Raw genomic sequence first — 19,880 nt, 5'->3', positions numbered from 1 at the left:
TGAGAAGGCTACTGTTTCAATTCAGTATATACATTCAAAGTTATGTAATAATAATTCGAATTTGTCACTTTATTTGACGAGAGAGATTGAAAAATTTCTGAACTTGTTATCGCCTAGCAAAATTTCCTCTAGAAGTGGTCAGGTGTACATATGTGTATTTATGATAATTAATAATTCAGCTGCACTGTGTTGCAGAAAAGATGATGACTACGTTTTAGGGGAAGTAACGATAAGTGTCCGAAATGTTTATAGTAAATATAATAAAATGTATATCTCTTATATTTAATAAATTACCTCTCTTACGACATATGTATTCTACAAACATTTGTATTTATATATATATATATATATATAATAAGCAAAATAAAAGAATTAAATGAAATATATATATATATATATATATATATATATATATATATATATATATATATATATATATATATATATATATATATATATATATATATATACAGGGTGAATTTTAATGGATGTCCCATCCTTTTACCATCAAAGTTACAGGCCGATAAGTTACCGACCGCACCTCAAGTTCGGTCGATATTTTTGGCAATAACGTAAAACATTAACAAACAGTTAAAATGTAAATTTGTATACATTTATTATAATAAACAATTGTGAAATTGTAAAATACATTACAATGTTGCAAATGTTAAACAAATTTAAAATTGAAACAATAGTGGTTTTCCACACCACCCTTGAGGTTCCACTAAAGGCGCATTAGATTTTTTTTAAAGTGGATCTTCGCCTGTAGCCATATTCTACCACATTTCTCTTGGCGAAAATAAAAATCGGAACAATTTTTATTTCCCTCCAAGATAATTACGACCTATTCGGTATGTAATAGCGTTTTTCACTGGCAGAACTGGTGCGCACTCAGTGCACATTAAAGCCGTTGTACACTGATTTAGTATTTAATATTTAAAGTAAAATGCAAATATTTCGACTGATAAAATACTCGCAGTACATATTTTACCAAATAGTGCAATAAAGAATATTGAGGATTTCATGATTTAACCCGATTATATTAAACATACACTTTACGTTGGTTTGTGTACGACGGCTTTAATGTGCACTGAGTGCGCACCGGCTCTGCCAGTGAAAAACGCTATAAGACTTAAAACAGATATGTTATTGTTGTCATATTACGCACGGTTACTTGTTGATGACATTTTTTCATCTGCGTGTATTCTTACGTAATATGACTTCAACATATCTGTTTTAAGTCTTACATACCGAATAGGTCGTAATTATCTTGGAGGGAAATAAAAATTGTTCCGATTTTTATTTTCGCCAAGAGAAATGTGGTAGAATATGGCTACAGGCGAAGATCCACTTTAAAAAAAATCTATAATAACGCGCCTTTAGTGGAACCTCAAGGGTGGTGTGGAAGACCACTATTGTTTCAATTTTAAATTTGTTTAACATTTGCAACATTGTAATGTATTTTACAATTTCACAATTGTTTATTATAATAAATGTATACAAATTTACATTTTAACTGTTTGTTAATGTTTTACGTTATTGCCGAAAATATCGACCAAACTTGAGGTGCGGTCGGTAACTTATCGGCCTGTAACTTTGATGGTAAAAGGATGGGACATCCATTAAAATTCACCCTGTATATTACCTATGTTATTCCCTATTGTCCTGTAGGCAACAGGAACAGGGAATAAGGGCCTTGGCACATAGAAAAACTTAAGCAGTAAAACTTTAAGCAGTAAGAAATCAACAGTATGGATTCGCTACCGCTTAGGGCCGTGCCTTAAGTTCTTGACTGTGATTGGCTGATTTGCTTACTGGTTGAGTTTTACTGCTTAAGTTTTTCTATGTGCCAAGGCCTTAAAGCGGGTAGCACACACTTCTGCACAACGCATAATACGTAAGCATAAGAAAACTGATTGGTCTATTTCCTTATGCACATGTGTATGGACCAATCAATTTTCTTATGCTTACGCATTATGCGTTGTGCAGAAGTGTGTGCTCCCCGCTTAAGGTCAATCCAGACAAAGTTGCATAGCGCATAAACATAACCATAAGAGAATTGATTGGTCCATATGCATGTGCATAAGGAAATAGACCAATCCGTTTCTTTATGCATATATGGTTATGCACCTAATGCAAGTTTGTGTGGATATAGCTTAAAGGCCATCGCACACAAAATGCATAGAACATAGACATAACATAGCATAAGCATAAGAAAAATACGCAATCTACACAAGTACGCATAGCTAGAGTCCTACGCATAGCATAACTTCACTCCAATCAGAGACTGAAGAAGAACCTCCTAACCTAAATATTATTGACATTTGTCAAAAGCGAGAGAAGTACGAGAAGTGCACACAATAGAACACATATTAGGAAGAATTAAAGAATAATATTAAGAATCTTAAATATTAAGAATCGAAAATACAAATAATAATTAAACGTAACGCACAATGGAAAAGAATAAAATATAAGATAAATATAGGAAGATAAAGATAGGAACACTCCTTTATTACAGGATATTTCTGTATTTATATAGCATAATATTTAATATTTATTCTTATTCTTAATATATGCTTTATTGTGTGAAGGGCCTTTTGTATTAAATAACTAGAACTTTCAGTTGGAGACGCGGCGATATTCTAAGTTGTTACCAAAGAGAAAGTTAAATCGGCCAGGACAGCGCTTTCCTCAAATATCGTTTAATATAATGGACACGGATGACTTGGACGATTATATCGCACTTATCGCAGTAATAGCGTGTTATAAAATTTTACGAAAACGTAAGCGGAATAATAATAAACGATTATGGGTACGACCGATATATGCGGCTCGACCGCAATTTGGTGATTTCGAACATCTCTTTCAAGAGCTAAAAGAAGATCCAGTAATGTTCTTCAAATATACTCGAATGAATGTCTCTACTTTTTATAAATTAATAGATCTATTGCGACCTCACGTACAAAAGAACAATTGGAGAGCATTGTCAGCAGAACAACGGATTCTTATTATGCTCAGGTATTTGTAAATCTTTACTGTAGATATCGGTTTATCATTACAGTAAATGTTGGTTTTGCTACATAATTTTGTTTTATTCCAGATATCTTGCGACAGGTGATCAAATATCTTCAATTGCCTTTGCGCATAGAATAGGAGAATCGACTGTTACAACATTATTAAAGAAACATGCAGAATAACAGTAAAAGTTTTAAGCCTCATATATTTAAAGTCGCCTACAGAAGAAAAATGAAAAGAAATAGTTGCTGGATTCTCAAATCGTTGGAATTTCCCCAATTGTCTTGGAGCAATCGACGGGAAACATTTTACCATCAAAGCACCACCAAATTCCGGTAGCCTGTACTTTAATTATAAGAAGTTTTTCAGTATTGTATTATTAGCTGCATGCGATGATCAGTATAAATTTACAATAGTAGACTGTGGCGCGTATGGTAGTGCAAGTGATGGCGGTATATTCGCACAATCTGATTTTGGGAAATGCTTAAATGATGATAATCTTAATATACCCGTCGAAAATTCTAAGTTACCCTTATCTGATATAGAAATGCCTCATTATTTCGTGGCTGATGAGGCATTTCCATTATCCAAACGAATAATGCGGCCTTATCCTGGGCATTTTCTAAGTGAGGCAAAGTCTATATTTAATTATCGATTATCTAGAGCCAGACGTGTTATTGAAAATACGTTTGGTATTCTTGTCTCAAGATGGAGAGTTTTTCAACGCTGCATATGTATGAATCCTGAGCACGTAGATGTAATAATTATGGCGGCAGTAAATTTGCATAATTTTTTAATGACGCAAAATAATAGTGCACCTAATGTAGAAAAAATTTACTGTCCTCCGAATTATGTTGACAATGAAGATAATATAGGACATGTTATACAAGGTGAATGGAGAATAGGTTTAAATAATGCAACTAATTTGCGACCTACTAATGTACGTAGAGCAGTAACACATGCTTACCTTCAAAGGGATACTCTCTGTGAATATTTGTCATCAGCACAAGGTGCAGTGCCGTGGCAAATTGATTATATTCGTAGAGGACGCAACAGGGATATGTCGTAAAAATGTATAATCAACTTGTTTTATAAACGTAATTTTATTTTATAAATGTATAATAAAACCTTTTGTATTACAAATTATATAGTATTTTCATTATCTGCCCTTTCATTTTAGTTTTTTCAGGTTCTGCGATTTTTTTCAATTGGCATGCAACAGTTTTACCAAAAATGTCTTCTTCATCTAATTGTAAGACTTCAGAAGGTATTGTATTTTGGTTCTTTTTTTCGAAATGAGTTGTTACCGCTGAAGTTAATTTTACAAAAGAATCATCTATTTCATCATCTGCTGTGGATTTGCGTTTAACTTTCTTTGCTAATTTTGTCGGTATATTTGATAAGGAAGAGTGTACAGACAGTGCTGCAGAGTTCGCTATCTTTGAAGGAGAGTCAACAAGCAATGATGAAGATAATGTGTTACGATTTTTACATTGGGTCGGTGAATCTATTTCTCTATTAGGTGATACTATTTTTAAATTTGTGACAGGTAAAACTTCTTTTTGTTTTAATGTTTGTGAAAATTCTACTGAAGAGACTGTTTCTTTGTCACTATATAATTCATCTGGGCTACGCAGTGCAGAAAACTCATTGTTGCTGTCTAATGATGTTTCTGAGGAAGAAAATGTTAAATGTGTTAATATTGATTCATGTACAGTATTTTCATAATACAATTCTAAATGTTTAACTGTACTTGTTTCCTCTGCAGATATAGGATTTATAGTGCATGCTTTACGTTGGTTACATATGTTTTTCTGAGAAGCAGGAATATCAATGTTATGTGAATGGGGTAGAAAGTCAGAACAACGGGAATGTATTGAGGAACTGCGAGAAACTTCCATTGCTGGTGTGAATCCAGTCTTCAACATGTTTTCAGGTGATTTGTTGATTGTATCATACTTGTTGTGAGTGGATCCAATATTCCTTGATACACACCTATTTGAGGAACCTACAATTTAAATTATATTTAAAACAATAACACAATATTTTCCAAATTAATAAAATTAATAGCTGTTTATTAACTAAAGTCACCTGATTTTTCTGTTAATACACTCTTCCTGATCGGACTTGATTGTTTGGTAGTCGAATGTGATATATTTGTTATAGATCTGAATAAAATAACAAATTATTCCAACATAATATATCTTATGGTCAGTCAGATGTCGGAAGAGAATCGGAAGAAAGTGATAAAGCGTATCGTAAGGCAATCGGAAGTCTGTAAACGGCGATCGTAAGAGATGGCATTTGGCCAATCGCTTACGATCGCCGATTACAGACTTCCGATTGCCTTACGATACGCTTATAACTTTCTTCTGACTCTCTTCCGACATCTGACTAACGATCAACGACTCATTATAGACTAGCCATTATAAACTTTTTTTCACAAATGTAATATAGATATAAAAGAGTCTCTGGTAAAATATACTAACTTTCTACTCTTGACATGTTTAAATAAAAAACTCATCTGCTCATATAAGGCAAATTGTGATCTTGTTACATGTCCACTACCACTTCTAGTTTCCATTTCTTGTAATTTTTTCTCACGAGAATATCGTTCGCGTAGTCTTGCCCATCTTGTCTGACAATCCGCAGCTGAAATATATATAAATAAAATAAAAATCCATTTTACTCGCACATGCATATACATTACAACTATATTTATACATAAGAAATACATTATAATTATTAAAATATATTAAAACAGTCACATATATGAATGTAATATTAGTATAAAAGAAAAATGTATCCTATACCCGTCGCGTTTAAGATTTCTCCTATTTCTTCCCATGAATTATTTTTTTTCTTTATATCTTTAAAATCTCTTGATTGTTTATCATACAGATGGGGGTAACCTTTAACAACATCCACCAACAGAGAATCGTCCTCTCTTGAAGTTCTATTGTAAAGTATATTATTATTGCAATTTTCATCTTCATCTTCACTTCTTTTTGCATAATAATTATCATGATCTTCCTCCATATTTTTATTTGCTATATGCTCGGTAATAAACAACAATATTCACACGAACAACACAACATTCGATACACATCAAAATAATAGGTTTGCTATCTTGGGGTATGTTCAAAAAGTGCACTATCAGCTCTAGTAGCGTGTTTCTCGAACGCATCCTTGGTGATCGAGGCTCATGACTGGCATTTGATTGGTTGAAATTTCGTTTTTATGGAATTTCTCGTTTACTACGCACATGTTCTGTCTATACTTCTGTTATGCTCTGTAAATCAATATGACGACTTTATGTTTGATGCTCATTGGTCCAGCCGGTCATATGCTACGCATGGCAATTTTCGTTATTTATGCATATGTTCTGCCTATGCTTCTGTCATGTTCTGTAAATCAATATGGCGACTTTATGCTGAATGCTCATTGGTCCAGCGGTCTTATGCTATGCAGCCTATGCAATTTTGTGTGCGATGGCCTTTAAACCAATGAGCATCCAGCATAGTTGCCATATTAATTTACATAAGATGCTCATTAGTCCAGCGGTCTTATGCTATGCTTATGCAACCTATGCAATTTTGTGTGCGATGGCCTTAAATCAGGGAGCACACACTTTTGGGGCCCGATTTTCTAATGCTAGGTCTACAATGCGAGTCGTAAAGTCGTGAGTCGCAAGAATTGACCAATCACAATCGAATTTGAGAAGAATAATCGACTGTGATTGGTCAATTCTTACGACTCACGACTTTACGACTCGCATTGTAGACCTACCATTAAGCCCGTATCAGACTACGGATTGAGATTGAGATTGGATTGAAATTTGACCAATCAGAGCAAAGTTTACTAAACTTGAGATCAGTTTTCTCTGTTCTGATTGATTTAATTTCAATCCAATCTCAATCCCAATCCGTAGTCTGATACGGGCATTCGTATGTATTTGACCGGAAATGAATATCCGGGAAAGAATCTACCATATGAAATCGTTTGTATTTCGTATGAAGACTTTTGAAGTGCAATTGAAAAGGTTTGTGAGTCATTCGTTTAATTGTAATTAATTAATTATTTTTACACCATGCATTTAGCCGAAATAGATAAATTAATAAAAGTTTTTATACGGAATCGTTTGTATTTTGTATGAAGAGTTATGAAATGTGATTAAAAAGGTTTGTGAGTCACCCAGATAATTTTAATTAAATATTTATAAACTCGGTAATTAGCCGAAATATAGATTTTTAGTTATTCATGTTAAAAGAAGAAGGCGCTAGTGTTCCCGAAGGTCCGTCTGCAATCAGAATTAATATGAACGTTTTAAAAATTATTTTATACTGAAATAAATAAATATATATACAGGCTAATATATATAATAAGCCTGTAGCTATAAGCGATAGTTGCTAATTAAGTTTGTAAAGATGTACCAGCTGTGCAGGGTGAAGAGCAGGTTATCTCAAACGCCCTGCCACAACCCAATTAAAAGAGACTCAAATGTCATTACCGCTGAGAAGTATGTATACTTCTTGCCATTTAAGTTAGCATGTCAGAGCAACGAATTGTCCATTGCGTTCCACCTTGAATTTTTTTTACAGTCGTTTATTAGGATTGCCCTACTTTTAAATTGAACGCTTTTAAATGTATTATTATTAAACTACCGATATCGATATATTATTAGTAATTTTAATATTAAAACTTGACAGAGTGACGTAAACTAATTCGCTCATAGTATTATAACAAAGTATTATGCGTTCAAATTCTCGAAAGCTAATAGCTTCTTTACTATGCTCTCTCTTTATGTCGATCGATTCAGATAAAAATCTCCGAAGTCTTTCTTTCTCTCGCGATATTCCAAGAGTAAAACTGTACAAAAGCTCTACGAAAGTGGCGATATTTTTCACGGATCTCGAGTCTCGGCTCTTGAGGAAGGTGCGCATGTATCAATTCTCTATAAGTTCTGTATTGTTTACACATAAATTATAGAATATCTAAACGTTTCTTTTTTTTCGATGTCCTGTGAAATTGTACAATAGAGTTACAAATAAAGATAAGCCACACTTTACGTATAATTTGATTCAGTCTTTGCTAATGTTACATAATAACGTGCGAAAGAACTAACAGTTAGACTATTTAAGAGGCTATTTAAGAATTTTAATTAATAGCGTTTTCGACTGGGCCGGGTTTGCTCGCTCCGAGAGCGATTAATGACGTCACTTCGGTAAATCGACCAATGTTATTGCTCCGATCCCGGCATCCCGATCGCACTTAACTCGCACGCATAATCTGAAAAATATTATTATTAAACGGTTAACATCTTACATTTACTTATACATTACATACAAAGATGATATTTATATATAAACAGTACCTATCTAAGTGAGCTAATGTCGACGACATCTGATTAAATATGCGATATAAGGAGATCGCTTTTAATAATCCTCTCGAAGTGATTTGAAGAGCTTTCTACTCATTAAATAGACGCACGCAACGTAGTTTCATGAAGATGAGCTAGTTAGACTTAGCTAACTAAGACTTAGCTCAGCTTCAGTTTTGCCGTTTGCTATGACAGAATCCTCCTGCTAATGTTCCCCATCAAGCCTCACGTTCTCTTCCTCCGCTTGAGTCTCCATTCGCGCGAAGATCACGCGTTGATCATCTGCGTGAGAGTCGCACAGGCTGTTGTTTGATTCACCAGGTTGCGCGACGACAGTAAACGTTGTAAACAGTACGAATTGTTAACAATAACAATACCGTACCCTCGTATACCTCCTGCTGGGTTGTCATTACAGTCAGTAGAGCTTTAATAATCTGCAGCTGCACACTCTCATCGGTTTGTGGACCGGTGAAGCAACCGCAAATGGTCTCGACAATGCGCACAATCAGCAGCTTGTTAGAGTTGTTAGGCTCCGTTGAATCAGGCACATTGCCAGTGAGATGGCTATATGCGATTAACTTCTGCAGGCAGTCCAGTGCTGTGTCACCACAATCCGTAGTGACTAGCTCTGACATGCTGACTCAAATGGCAAGAAGTACTTCTCAGCGGTAATGACATTTGAGTCGCTCTTAATTGGGCTGTGGCCCAATTAAGGGCGTTTGAGATAACCTCTTCACCCTGCACAGCTGGTGTACATCTTTGATCTCGTTACGGAGGTCCTCTGCAAGATGGAAATATGAGTGACAAACTTAATTAGCAACTATCGCTTATAGCTACAGGCTCATTAGCCTGTATATTTATTTATTTCAGTAGAAAATAATTTTTAAAACGTTCATATTAATTCTGATTGCAGACGAACCTTCGGGAACACTAGCGCCTTCTTCTTTTAACATAAATAATTAAAAATCTATATTTCGGCTAATTACCGAGTTTATAAATATTTAATTAAAATTATCTGGGTGACTCACAAACCTTTTTAATCACACTTCATAACTCTTCATACAAAATACAAACGATTCCGTATAAAAACTTTTATTAATTTATCTATTTCGGCTAAATGCATGGTGTAAAAATAATTAATTAATTACAATTAAACGAATGACTCACGAACCTTTTCAATTGCACTTCAAAAGTCTTCATACGAAATACTTACAAACGATTTCATATAATAGATTCTTTCCCGGACATTCATTTCCGGTCAATTACATACGAATGATACGGGCTTAACGAGAAGCGTATACGCAAACTCTGCTCTAACAGAAAGGCTGCAAATTGATTGGCTATCGCACAGTTTTTAGCCAATAAGCTTGCAGCTTTTCTGTTAGAGCAGAGTTTACGCATACGTTTGTCGATAGAGAATCGGGCACCTGCACAACGCATAATGCGTAAGCTAAGAAAATTGATTGGTCTATTTTCTAAAGCCTTGTGTCCACGATACTAGAAATCGCTCCGAGATCTTGGACGGAGAAAAAATTGACCAATCACATTTCAACAATTCGGCAATTGACCATTGCGATTGGTTAATTCTTTCTCTGTCCGAGATCTCGGAGCGATTTCTAACATCGTGGACACAAGGCTTTATGCACATGTCATGTGTATGGACCAATCAATTTTCTTATGCATACGCATTAAGGTGAAATTTCATGAGCAGTGAAAAGCAGCAGCAGATCGTACTGATTGGCTGCAAAATAGAGAAGTTCTCGAGTTTCTAGAAAGTTCTAGAAACTCGAGAACTTCTCTATTTTGCACCCAATCAGTACGATCTGCTGCTGCTTTTCACTGCCCATGAAATTTCATCTTTATGCGTTGTGCAGAAGTCTCTGGCAAAAGTGTGTGCTCCCCGCTTTAACCGATACGTTTCTTGTGCGTTGACTCACGTTACGTTATGCTACGTGACCATAAGAGAGTTTTGTGCGGTGGCTCTTTAAAGGTGGAAGCACATAAAATTGCAGGAGCCATGAGCACGAATGCAGAAGCCATATGCGCATGCGCTATGGTGTCTGCATACTGCTATGGCTTCTGAATTTTCAATCTACATACACTATGCTTATGTATTTTGATCTTGGTTTAACTTTTTAACTTATTTTCCTAGTTTTAAAAGTTAGAAAAAGATAAAAAGTAAGTTAAACCGAGATTAGAAGTTAATCTACATTGGTAGAAATGGACATTAACCAATAGTATTGGTCAATACTGCTAACTTTAACCGTCGGTTAAGCTAACCGTGGTTGGTGAAATTGGCCCAGTAGGTCGATTCTGTATTTTGAGACGAGGTGAAAATTACAAAAGTGAACAGATTTACTAGATTTCAAAAAATAAAATTATAGATCCTCTATAGATTCTCTAGTGAATTTCCTCACTTTTGTAATTTTCACCTCGTCCCAAAAAATACAGAATCGACCCCCAGATTACGTTCTACGAAAGGTGTGTGTGCCCTGCTTAAGACATTGACTTATGAATACCGCTCTATTACTACGTTTACACGAGCGTTTCTTCTGTAGTAACTTACGATATATCACTCGTTTACGCGGAATAAATTCCCAGTGAACACAATAATATAGTAGCAATGCAACGGCAATGTAACCGAATATAACAGGTTATATCAACCAGAGTGTTACATGTAACTTACATGTAAGTTACAATTTTCGACTCAGCAATATAACATGTTACATAACGTGTTATTTAACTATTACGTAACAGTTACACCAACTGTTATACTAGCTGTAATAATGAGCGTAAAAAAAATTATTTTTTTCGAGATTTTATAACCATTTTATAACTAAATTTGTTTCTTAAGATGCAGTCTATGATTATAAATATTTTCTTGTATTTAAAAAACACTTACCTTGGTGGGATTCGAACTCGGGACCTCTGGATCGTGAGCCAACTGCCTTACGTGTTAGGCTACTTCTTAATTTGATGTAAGTGTTATATATAGTCTACATATGTCACAACCAGCGCAAATATATAATTTTTCAAAAATCATCTTAAGAAACAAATTAAGTTTAAAAAAAGTATATAGCTGCAAATTTTTAATATTGACATTATATCTATTATATGTACATAGAAGCAGTACGTAAATGCATTCTACTAAATTGGTACATGTAATTGTAATATGCATCATGATGATTAATTACGTTATTTACCGATATGGATGAATAATTATATAAATTGATCATATAAATTATAAATATCTTGTAAATTATTAATAATTATTAATTATAAATTATGTATTTTGTAAATTACAATTTTTGCCTTAAGGCAAACTAAAAGGCCTCTGCACAATATTAAACCTTTCAAACAAAATATTGAAAATATATATATTTAAAAACAATGAAAAATTTATGATGAAAAGCGCAGATCATTATTAGCTCTAGCAAAATAAAACGATGCAGGGTTTAAGAGCCCGGGCACATAGAAAAACGTGAGCAGTAAGCAAATCAACAGTCTTATATTGTATATATTATTCCGTTACACCCCATTAATATTACCAGAATATTACTAGTTATACTAACATTGATCCAAGCATGTTACGTAACAATTACACAATTTTTGTTACATAACTGTAACGCCAAAAAAAAAATGTATAACAGTTATATTACCTGCATATAAAAAATGTTAAATTGCATGTTTCTTCCATGTTATGTAGCCCTTATATATCACAAGAATAACATTGTGATATTACATGTAACTTCCATGTTATATTGCCGTTATGAAATGTGTTCACTGGGTTATCATAAGGCTGGAGTCCCATGGCATATATTTTCCGCGTAACGCGTAACCGCGTAACCAATCAGAAGCGCGATATGCATAACCGAAAATGCGAAACGTTTCTAATTGGTTACGCGGTTACGCGTTACGCGGAAAATACATGCCATGGGACTTCAGCCTAAATACTACGTTTACGCGAGCGTTACTTTTGTAGTAACTTACGATAATTCCTTCGCGTAAACGAGATTTTCCTTCGCGTAAACGGGATTTTGTAGTAACTTACGATAATTTACTTCGCGTAAACGAATGATATATTGTAAGTTACTACAGAAGTAACGCTCGCGTAAACGCAGTATAAGTTACTACAAAATCCCGTTTACGCGAAGGAATTATCGTAAAGCCGTGATCAGACTACGGATTGGGATTGAGATTGGATTGAAATTTAATCAATCAGAATAAAGGAAACTAATTTCAAGTTTAGTGAACTTTGCTCTAATTGGTCAAATTTCAATCCAATCTCAATCCCAATCCGTAGTTTGATCACGACTTAAAGCGGGGAGCACACACTTCTGCACAACGCATAATGCGTAAGCATAAGAAAATTGATTGGTCTATTTCCTTATGCACATGTGTATGGACCAATCAATTTTCTTATGCTTACGCATTATGCGTTGTGCAGAAGTGTGTGCAATGCTCCCCGCTTAAGTTATTACAGAAGTAAAGCGGGGAGCACACACTTCTGCACAACGCATATTGCGTAAGCATAAGAAAACTGATTGGTTTATTTCTTTATGCACATGTGTATGGACCAATCAATTTTCTTATGCTTACGCATTATGCGTTGTGCAGAAGTGTGTGCTCCCCGCTTTACGCTCGCGTAAACGTAGTATTACGATTATGACTCGCGGCACGTATTCCTCGCACTCGCGAAAGCTCTGTTCCTTTAGCCTCCTTCCCAGTAAACAATTTGTCAGCAAATTGTAACCAAATACGCGCAAAACTTGTCGACAAATCCGGTGCGATCTGTGTCTGCAATACGCTTGTGTTTTGCTAGCAAAGCTTGTGTACATGACTTGACATCAAATTGACGCCAAATATCGAGCAAAACAGGACAGCAAAAGTTTAACGGCAAATTTGCGCCATATTGTGAACAAGGCTTGCCAACAAAAGCTCGACAGCAAATTTGTGCCAAATTGCGAGCAAACCTTGACGAAAGAACTTGACGCCAAATTGACACCAAATACCGAGCAAAGCTTGCCAGCAATCTAATGGCAAATTGTTGACAAATTGCTATCAAAGTTTGTTGACAAAACCCGACGCCAAATTGATATTAAATATCAAACAAGATTTGAGAACAATACTTAACAGCAAATTGGCATACAGAGCAAATCTTGATGACACAGGTTGACGCCAAATTGCAGCAAGCCTTGTTACGTAGCCATTAATAAATACTAAAATATATTTTTTAAGGGAAAATTAAAAGCATTAAATTATAAAAAACATACCTATAATTTTTTATTGATTTACAATTTTATTGACTTATTGATAAATTATTTTATACATATGTTAAAAGAAATCTTTATATTTATAAAACATTATAAGACATTTATAAAATCTAACGGTGGCAATAAAATAATTAATTATATATTAATTACAGTAAATGTTATACAATGTGAATTTATAAATTTATAAAATATCTTTATGGGAAATTTTTTTCCTCATCGTTTTTTTGGTTCTCATTGTTCTTATCACTATTCTCGCAATTTTCAGAGTTATCATCGTTGTCATCTGAATGAGCCTCGTTTGCCGATGTATCTGTTAATGTTAAATATATTTCTATAATTATCGTTATTCTCGAAATCAAAGTGTTCAGAGTAGAGAAGACCGGGGCTAACTCGACACTATTTTTTTAAAGGCAATTTTTAATATTTAATTAAAATTTTTAGGCAAATTCAATGATATATATTTAAAGAGTGTTCCTTCAGGTACAAAATTGATTCAGAAAGTTTTGCTGTAAGTCGCTTTGTTTTGCCGCTAGAAAAGGAAAAGTGACGCAAAGACAAATTTTTGAATTGAAAAATGCCGGGGTAAACTCGACACCCCGCCAGGGCAAACTCAACACTTTGTCTGATCGACACAATTTGATCTGGAACTTATTTTTTGCTGTCTGAAAATGAAAATACATTGTTTATTGTGTACTTAAAAAGTACAAAAATTCGGAATAAAGTAGCTAGAACAATTATTTAAAATAATGAGATCAAAAATTGTTGAACTTTCAATTATCTTCATCTAAACTCATGTCTGAAAAACAATTAATGCAGGTAAACTCGCGATCAAACGTGCGCATACATTTGTCATGAGCCATACGGCTGCATGACAAGCATCGTTTGTTACTGCCGACGAAACGGCGTGGTGTTGACTTTGCCCCGGACGTCGTTTTTCACGTTTTGTCACTTTAAAAACATGAAAATTTTGAAAATATCCAAAAACAATTATCGGATTCATATAGAGCATCAAATTTCCCATGAAAATCACTTACATATGTATAGGTTTGCAAGAGTAAAGCTCGATGAAAGAGTAGAAATTTTCGAGAGATCAGAAAAATTACTTTTCACCATCAAAAACGCTTATGTCGCGCTAAAAATTACACCATAACTTAGAATGTCATCAAATCCCGTTGATAATACCAGCACATAAAGACGCATTTACAGTAGGAAAAACAAGTTTCTGCGATAGATTTAAATTAGCAAAAAGTCTAGTGTTAAGTTTACCCCGATGTCGAGTTAGCCCCGGTATCCCCTACTCAAAATAATCAGAATTATTAGAAAATTCAGAATGGTGAGGAAGTTCAGAATGATGAAAAAGTTAAGAATAATGAGAAAGTTCAGATTCTTTTTGATTATGAAGAAAATCTGGTATTACGGAATTTTGGCTTTTTTAACGGAAACATGTGCTTGCTGAATATGCGATTGATCGAATTCAATTAAAGAATCTGTTGAATTGAGTTTTTCTACAACTTCAACATTCACTTTCTGCCTTTTAACTTTCTTGGAAAGCTTATGAAACGGTGTTTTTTGGCATGTTCTAAAATAAACTGCAAATAAATTTAAATGTTATGTTTACATAAAATACATATATTTCAAAATATATACTATCTTTACTCTTTAAAAACATTTATTTTTTCAGATTTTCTACTGCACAATCACTATAACAAATGTGTTAATGGAAAAAAATATTAACTAAATTAAAAAAACTAACAGTACAAAATAAACTATAGGATAGAAGGCTGGCTGATTTTCGAGTTATAAAAAGGTCATCAACTTAAAGAGTGAGAACAAGTGTTCATAGGCAAATGACCCCATTTTTTTCGCATTTGATTTTGGTCATAAAGTAGGTACCAAACGAAAGGTCTCGTCAATCTGATTACAGATATGTCAGTCTCAGAGCGTACCTATTTACCGTTCCAGAGATATCGGGCTCCAAAAATTCCAAAACCGGCGAAACCAGTAGCGCAGAGACCACGAAAGCTATCGGTCTCCTCAAAAAGACAATAAAGATTATTCTCTCTGACCCGAGTCCCGAGTCGTATATCCTACCCCGAGATTGACATTACCGAGAACGTTCATAACAGGCATCATCTATTGGTTTTGGAATTTTTGGAGCCCGATATCTCTGGAACGGTAAATAGGTACACTCTGAGACTGACATATCCGTAATCAGATTGACGAGATCTTTCGTTTGGTATGTACCTACTTCATGACCAAATCGAATGCGAAAAAAATGGGGCCGATCCTGTTTTCACTCTTTAAAAACAAAATCTCGTTTAATTAAACAAATTTTAAATACAATTAACGTTTTACGTTTCAACTTTATATACGTAGTCTTCTTCAGAAACCTGATACATAAGAGATAATACATAAAAAATAATTAAAAAATAAAAAAAAATAAAATTGCTATAGATAAAAAGGATAAAGAATAAAGCCGCATACTTTGGATTGACTTGCCAGAAACGTAGCTAAGATCTACACTATGGGCGGTATTCATAGTCGGATCTTATTTTAAGACCGTCTTAAGTAATGTCTTAAGTTGCTAATACGGTTATTTGATTGGCTGGACGGAGTCTTAAGACTGCTTTAGACCAGACTTAAGACGATCTTAGATATAAGATCCGACTATGAATACCGCCGTATGACATAGTATAGACCTTAGCCACAATTAATGTATATACGAGTTGTCAAAAATAAAATAAAATAAGTCAAGTAATAAAATTGTTACTATTATCTATACTGTTGTTATTATTATCAAACAATATTATTTATTATTTGACAGTGTAAAATTGTAATGCATATATTAAAATTACATTAGGGCTAGAATATAAACCAGAGCCACAAGTATGAGAGCAATTCCAAGATCTCAAGACGAGAATTAACCAGATCTTACAGGTCGGAATTAAAGAGTCTGGATTACTGATTGAAATTAAAGTAAAAAAAGAAAAGAAAAAAGAGGGGGCCTCTGCATTTGTCTACGAGATCAATTCTAGGGCTAGAATATAAACCAGAGTCACAAGAATGAGATCAATTCCAAGATCTCAAAACGAGAATTAACCTTACAGCGCCCTTTCAATGTCGATCTTCCAATATGGCGTCCCAAATGAGAATATCGGAAGAGCCCTGCTCGCTGGACTGGACTCCTTGCCTCAATCCTCCCTCTCGGACGCAAGCTGCCGCAGCTCTCCTTTTCCTGGCGGTGAGCTCTCCTTGGGAAGTCGAATTTCGCTCGGTTGGTCTCCAAAATACGTGCCGCTTAGCTCAATCAGTTACGAAAGAAAAAAAAACGTACTCTTCTCGTCCGAAGAAACGTAGCAAGAGCGGCCATGACACTAAACGAGAGCGAGGAGCGAGGAAGCAATAGTATAACCATGGTGTAAAGAAAGTAAGGTGTGCTATTACGCAGGTTTTTGAACAACCAATCAAATTTTGTTCCAGCGGCCGCCATTTTGTAGTGGCAAATTAAATTGACATATCACACTCATTTTTATACAATTTGCATAAAATTAATAAAAGGATAAAATAAAGGAAGAAAATAAAATGTACGTTCAATATGCATATATTATATAAAATTGTAATAAAAAAATTAAACATTTACATAAAGAAAATAATAATAAATTTAAAAAAATTTTTTTTCAGATGAACAAGTAACGAACGGAACATTTTATTACGAACGTATATATATTAAATATACATATACAATATGTATGGTCAAGTATAATAAAATAAATGAAACAATGAAAAACCAATAAACACAGTTATTTACTAATAATATAAAACGTGAATAAATATTAATATTTTTTGTGTTTGTCACTTTTTTCATTTTTTTCTGAGTGTCCTGCTCCCAGAACAGATTGCATCCATAAAGCCTCTTTGTATGCATTTGCATGAAAATGAAGCGAACAGATACGAGCTACACATATATGTACAAAATATTTATTATTTTTATTTATTTATTTATTATAGTATTAACAAATACATCAAAATAGAAAGTGTTTTTGTTTAACATACCATTTTTTACATTAATATTTTCATTTCCGCAGATAACTTTCCATTGCTCACTCATTACTGGATCTGCAGGAAATCTAAAAAATCTGAGATATTCAGATCCCTTTTTCCCCGTATAACTTCGGCAACTTTTTACTGCACATGAAGGCATGTTAATATACTTTTTACTCGCATAATTGCCGGGTACTGCAGCACAGACGTCTAAAATTAAGGTTAAGTGTCTTTCAACGTAAACATACGAATTTAAAAATGGAGGCGGTTGGTACAATGCGCAGAACGATACGAAAACGCGTCCTCGGTATGAGCACACCTTACTTTCTTTACACCATGAGTATAACTAGTATGCTCACTCTCTGTCGGCACCTTTGATCTATTGGTTTCCGATTCGCCGCCATGTTTTTGGAGGACCATCGACGTATCAAGCGGTTAAAGGGCCCCGGGTTGTAGTACTTACAAGTAACACTGCCCAAATGTCATACGCCGATTTTTTCGAAACTATGCACACATGTAGAACTTTGAAAAATATTTGTGTCGTGTTTTTTTATTTTTGCTTATAAAGCGTTTTAAGAGTAGAAACTATCCTCGAAATATTAACCTTCTCAATTCTATGTATAATAATCCTTTAGATTATGCACGTCAATTTTTTGTAAAAATACAGACCAGAAAACCCTGAAAACTCCTAAAGATATTATTTTGGTGCAAAAACCATTCAAGATAAAGTATATAGGGTGTAGAAGGTTAATATTTCGAAGGTGGTCCCTATTATACTCTTAAAACGCTTTATAAGCAAAAATAAAAAAATACGACACAAATATTTTTTTAAGTTCTATGTGTACACACTTTCAAAAAAATTGGCGTGTGACACACTTGAGTAATGTTACTTGTTAAATGTGCAAAAAAACTGTATACATTATTCATTCTTATTGGGAATATATGGTCTAATAGGTAGAAATACACAAAAAATATTATATGAATAAAAGTGATTAATGAAATTGCTAGAATAACAATGTTTCGATGAATTACTCGAATGCTAATTATATTTGAAATAATTATTATAAATTATGAGATTAAAGTGGAAATTATAAAAAAAATAGTCCGATTATTATTTGTCGTTAAAGATTTTATATTCGTGGTAAAGTTTAATTAAAATTAATAATGCAAAAACAATATAATGTTTGTAAATTTACTTTTATTGTCTATACAGCGGTATTTGTTAAATACATTTTTACATGTATACATTTCATGTATTTACATATACAGCGGTATTCATTCGTGCTCCAAATAATCATTTTATTTGGGTTATTGGATGATCGAAAGTTACGATTTATAAATTTTAACGTGTAATATAACCGCATTCTAAAAAATAATTTTTTTAAGTATAAATGTGGAAACCTGCTGCATGGGTGCTTAAATGTTGTTAGTTCAGCCTCTGTTAATAATTTTTGTATAACATTTTTCTCTAAAACAATATTTTGAAAGTGCTCATTGAAAATCGCTTCCAATGAGCACACGTAAAAAATGAAATTATTATGTGGCAATTTTAAATTCCCGAAATTTGAATTTTGGTTTTGGTATGCTTTGAAGAAACAAAAAATGCTCCTCTATTTTGGCAGCCTCGAACGCTGCAAATTAGGTGATTTTTGCTTTTATTCATTTTGGCGTCTGATTGATGCAATATTTCACCGAAAATTAACCTCTGTGGCGTCACACCGACTTTGCGCTATCACACATACCAAGCGTCACACCGATTTTGCACTACCACATATATAAAAATCCTCTGATTGGTCTCCGCCGAAATAATGGCGATGCGCAGTACGGATCGGCGCAAACCACGAAAAATGATAAGAGTGAGCATACTAGTTATACTATGAAGGAGGTGGGGGCGCTTTGAAAGTGGCGACTCATGTGTCGCGCCATCTGAATGAAACTCAATATTTGGCATCAATTTGGTGTTAGAGCCACCGCACAAGACTCTCGTATGGTCACGTAGCGTAACGTAACGTGAATCAACGCACAAGAAACGTATCGGTTAGAGCCTCCGCACAAGCTCTCGTATGGTAACGTAACGTAGATCAACGCACAAGAAACGTATAACGCCGTAACGGCCGTAACCAATACGTTTCTTGTGCGTTGGCTCACGTTATGTTACGCTACGTGACCAT

At 34.2% G+C, this 19,880-nt stretch overlaps 2 protein-coding genes, 1 long non-coding RNA gene and 1 pseudogene across 8 annotated transcripts; 1 reads left to right on the top strand and 3 right to left on the bottom strand.

The window, feature by feature from the left end:
* Nucleotides 1–2,248: 2,248 nt before the first annotated feature.
* LOC139809231 (uncharacterized) lies at nucleotides 2,249–4,161 on the top strand (annotated as a pseudogene).
* Nucleotides 4,100–6,303, bottom strand: LOC139809222 (uncharacterized). 2 transcript variants are annotated; one of them, XM_071771988.1, is made up of 5 exons: nucleotides 5,829–6,303; nucleotides 5,505–5,667; nucleotides 5,107–5,183; nucleotides 4,769–5,023; nucleotides 4,100–4,687 (listed from the first exon to the last, which is right to left on the bottom strand). In XM_071771988.1, the coding sequence occupies exons 1-5, from the start codon at nucleotides 6,052–6,054 to the stop codon at nucleotides 4,152–4,154; spliced, it is 1,257 nt and encodes a 418-aa protein (XP_071628089.1). In that variant the 5' UTR covers nucleotides 6,055–6,303; the 3' UTR covers nucleotides 4,100–4,151. The 2 variants fall into 2 exon arrangements, with proteins under 2 accessions (XP_071628089.1, XP_071628080.1); XM_071771979.1 differs by having other exon boundaries at nucleotides 4,100–5,023.
* A 997-nt stretch (nucleotides 6,304–7,300) lies between these two features.
* LOC139810785 (brefeldin A-inhibited guanine nucleotide-exchange protein 1-like) lies at nucleotides 7,301–9,673 on the bottom strand. 5 transcript variants are annotated; one of them, XR_011731478.1, is made up of 4 exons: nucleotides 9,567–9,673; nucleotides 8,390–9,176; nucleotides 7,449–8,304; nucleotides 7,301–7,315 (listed from the first exon to the last, which is right to left on the bottom strand). XR_011731478.1 is itself a non-coding variant. In XM_071774664.1 (4 exons), the coding sequence occupies exons 2-3, from the start codon at nucleotides 9,028–9,030 to the stop codon at nucleotides 8,601–8,603; spliced, it is 330 nt and encodes a 109-aa protein (XP_071630765.1). In that variant the 5' UTR covers nucleotides 9,031–9,176; nucleotides 9,567–9,673; the 3' UTR covers nucleotides 8,068–8,304; nucleotides 8,390–8,600. The 5 variants fall into 5 exon arrangements, 4 of the variants coding, with proteins under 4 accessions (XP_071630765.1, XP_071630789.1, XP_071630782.1 ...); XM_071774664.1 differs by lacking the exon at nucleotides 7,301–7,315 and having other exon boundaries at nucleotides 8,068–8,304; nucleotides 8,390–8,677; nucleotides 8,778–9,176; XM_071774688.1 differs by lacking the exon at nucleotides 7,301–7,315 and having other exon boundaries at nucleotides 8,068–8,304; nucleotides 8,390–8,677; nucleotides 8,778–9,176; nucleotides 9,609–9,648.
* A 3,980-nt stretch (nucleotides 9,674–13,653) lies between these two features.
* On the bottom strand, nucleotides 13,654–17,860 carry LOC139811855 (uncharacterized). Its single transcript, XR_011731760.1, has 3 exons — nucleotides 17,722–17,860; nucleotides 16,774–17,623; nucleotides 13,654–13,978 (listed from the first exon to the last, which is right to left on the bottom strand). It is a non-coding gene; the product is annotated as an uncharacterized lncRNA (long non-coding RNA).
* Between the last annotated feature and the right edge of the window lie 2,020 nt (nucleotides 17,861–19,880).

This window comes from Temnothorax longispinosus, chromosome 1 (genome assembly GCF_030848805.1).
Source record: "Temnothorax longispinosus isolate EJ_2023e chromosome 1, Tlon_JGU_v1, whole genome shotgun sequence".
In the NCBI taxonomy this organism is placed as follows: domain Eukaryota; kingdom Metazoa; phylum Arthropoda; class Insecta; order Hymenoptera; family Formicidae; genus Temnothorax; species Temnothorax longispinosus.
Note: the sequence above shows the minus strand (reverse complement) of the source record. Positions and strands in the feature narration are given on the sequence as shown.